The sequence below is a fragment of the Olea europaea genome, chromosome 15 (assembly GCF_002742605.1).
Source record: "Olea europaea var. sylvestris chromosome 15, O_europaea_v1, whole genome shotgun sequence".
Taxonomy (NCBI): domain Eukaryota; kingdom Viridiplantae; phylum Streptophyta; class Magnoliopsida; order Lamiales; family Oleaceae; genus Olea; species Olea europaea.
Genome location: NC_036251.1, coordinates 5,449,773 through 5,451,718, shown reverse-complemented (window position 1 = coordinate 5,451,718; position 1,946 = coordinate 5,449,773). Strand labels below are relative to the sequence as shown.

The window sequence follows — 1,946 nt, the reverse complement described above, 5'->3', positions numbered from 1 at the left end:
TTGGCAACTTACTTCTTTTACTTAATATTTTATTTTGGTATAATTTTGGGATTTTGCAATTTTTGGTAATTTTCCCATAATTTCGTATTTTGCAGCTATTTAACCCGGCTTGTAGGTTAGTTTTGAACATTCTACATTATTAATGATATTGAGTTGAACTCAGAGTATTTTCTCTGGTTTTTTGGGCGTTTTCTGTAGTTCTTTTCTTGCGAATCATTTGCTACAACAAGCCAATAGGATAATCACTATCCTACCCGGCGTCACGGTTCTTTCCAAGTTAGAATGTTTGTATCAATGATTAGTTCTTCTTCATTCTGACTGCAGGTGTTGGCTATAATCTCGAATATTATTAATTTTGTGTAGTATAACAAATTATTTTTACTATTCAGAATCACGTTGAACTCTACATTGAGTCATGAATAAATTGACAGGTTAAAACGAAAGAGTTTAAAACCTTTAAATTGTGGCCATGAAGCAAAAATTGCGGGTGAATGTAATGTTTATAATCTTACTAAAGTCATCTCATCAAAACTGTTAGTCACACGAGCAACGCCATCAGACTACTAAACAAAAACATAAATTTTACTAAGAGAAGCGTAAAGAATAACTTAACTGAAACAACTTTGTATATTTGTCGATCAAAATTCATGATTAAATTGACATATTTTAAAAGTTTGGTGACGTATAGAGTTTCTACGCGTTTCTTTTCTTATTAAAGTTTTAGTGCATGATCGATTGAATAATATATAGACCTTAGGGGAGAGATTCTTCTCTAAGTTATATTATTTTTCTCCAAAGACCCTACTCTGAGTGAATGCCAGAAAAAAATGGCTTGTCTCCAAATTTTGTTCTTCATCTTTCTTCATTTTTCTGTTGTCTATTCAAAGAATTCTTCTCCAAATCCCACTTGTGGCAATAATAGCTTCTATATACAATATCCTTTTAAATTACTTGAAGAAGGCCAAAAACCTCACACCATTAATGGCTATCAAGAATTCAATCTTAGATGCACTAGTGAAGGACTAGCAGTTCTAAAACTGAAACCTTCTTCTGGAGAGTTTTATGTGCGCGATATCGACTACTTTGAGCAGAAAATAGTACTTGAGGATCCCGGAAAATGCCTTCCAAGGAGGCTTATGAACTTTAGTTGGTCATCTGATTCTCCTTTCATGGCTGTGCTTTATCAAAACTACACCTTTTTGAGGTGTCCGGTGGAACACCAAGCCGGTGCCGTAGCTTTTAGTCCAATTAGGTGCCTGAGTAACTCGACGGTGTCTATGTATGCTACTGCATCGAAATTGCGAGCTGAAGAGATGAAATCAAACGGGTGCAGTGCAGTAGTTAATCTGCCAATTCCGGTTGCTTCGCTTGATCAATATGAACTCAATGGGTTTGATAGCAATCTTCAGTTGGAATGGGATATCTCTATCTGTCGACATTGCACAGGTAATCCGTACGTGTCCTTCCGTCTTTTCAACAAAAATAGACATTTTAACAGTCAAATAAATAGTTTTCATCTTTTGATCCTTCGAGATTATTGTTGAAGGCTAGTCGAGCTCGAGCACCTTGTTACATAGTTTATAAATTGAAAACTTGGCTTTATCAGAAGTTTAGGGTGCAATTAGTTTCCATTTTCATTTTTAAAACGATTTTTAGTTTCCCCCGAAAACGGCCTGTTATCTGAGTTTTGAGCGTTTTCGACATTTATAATTGAAAACGCTAAAAAGTCATTTTGCGTTTTCAGTTATAAATTTTAACTCGTTTTCGAAAATGCGTTTTCGAAAACGACAAACCAACCACAACCTTATTATCCGATTTCAAGAATTGTAATCTTTACATTTTCTCGTCACGATTAAAAAAAGCACTAATACGCTATTTAAACTAGGTGTTTTTAATTAAGAAATTTAGTCATAACTTAATTAATTAGCTGTAATCTCTTTTGGGTG

At 34.3% G+C, this 1,946-nt stretch overlaps 1 protein-coding gene across 1 annotated transcript; it reads left to right on the top strand.

Annotated features, from left to right (window-relative positions):
• The first annotated feature begins 773 nt into the window (after positions 1–773).
• LOC111410946 (putative RING-H2 finger protein ATL21A) lies at positions 774–1,685 on the top strand. Its single transcript, XM_023041536.1, has one exon. The coding sequence runs from the start codon at positions 828–830 to the stop codon at positions 1,542–1,544; it is 717 nt and encodes a 238-aa protein (XP_022897304.1). The 5' UTR covers positions 774–827; the 3' UTR covers positions 1,545–1,685.
• The last annotated feature ends 261 nt before the right edge of the window (positions 1,686–1,946 follow it).

Excerpts from the sequence above, each read along its gene's own strand:
- LOC111410946 (XM_023041536.1), top strand. The coding sequence starts at position 828 with ATGGCTTGTCTCCAAATTTTGTTCTTCATCTTTCTTCATTTTTCTGTT.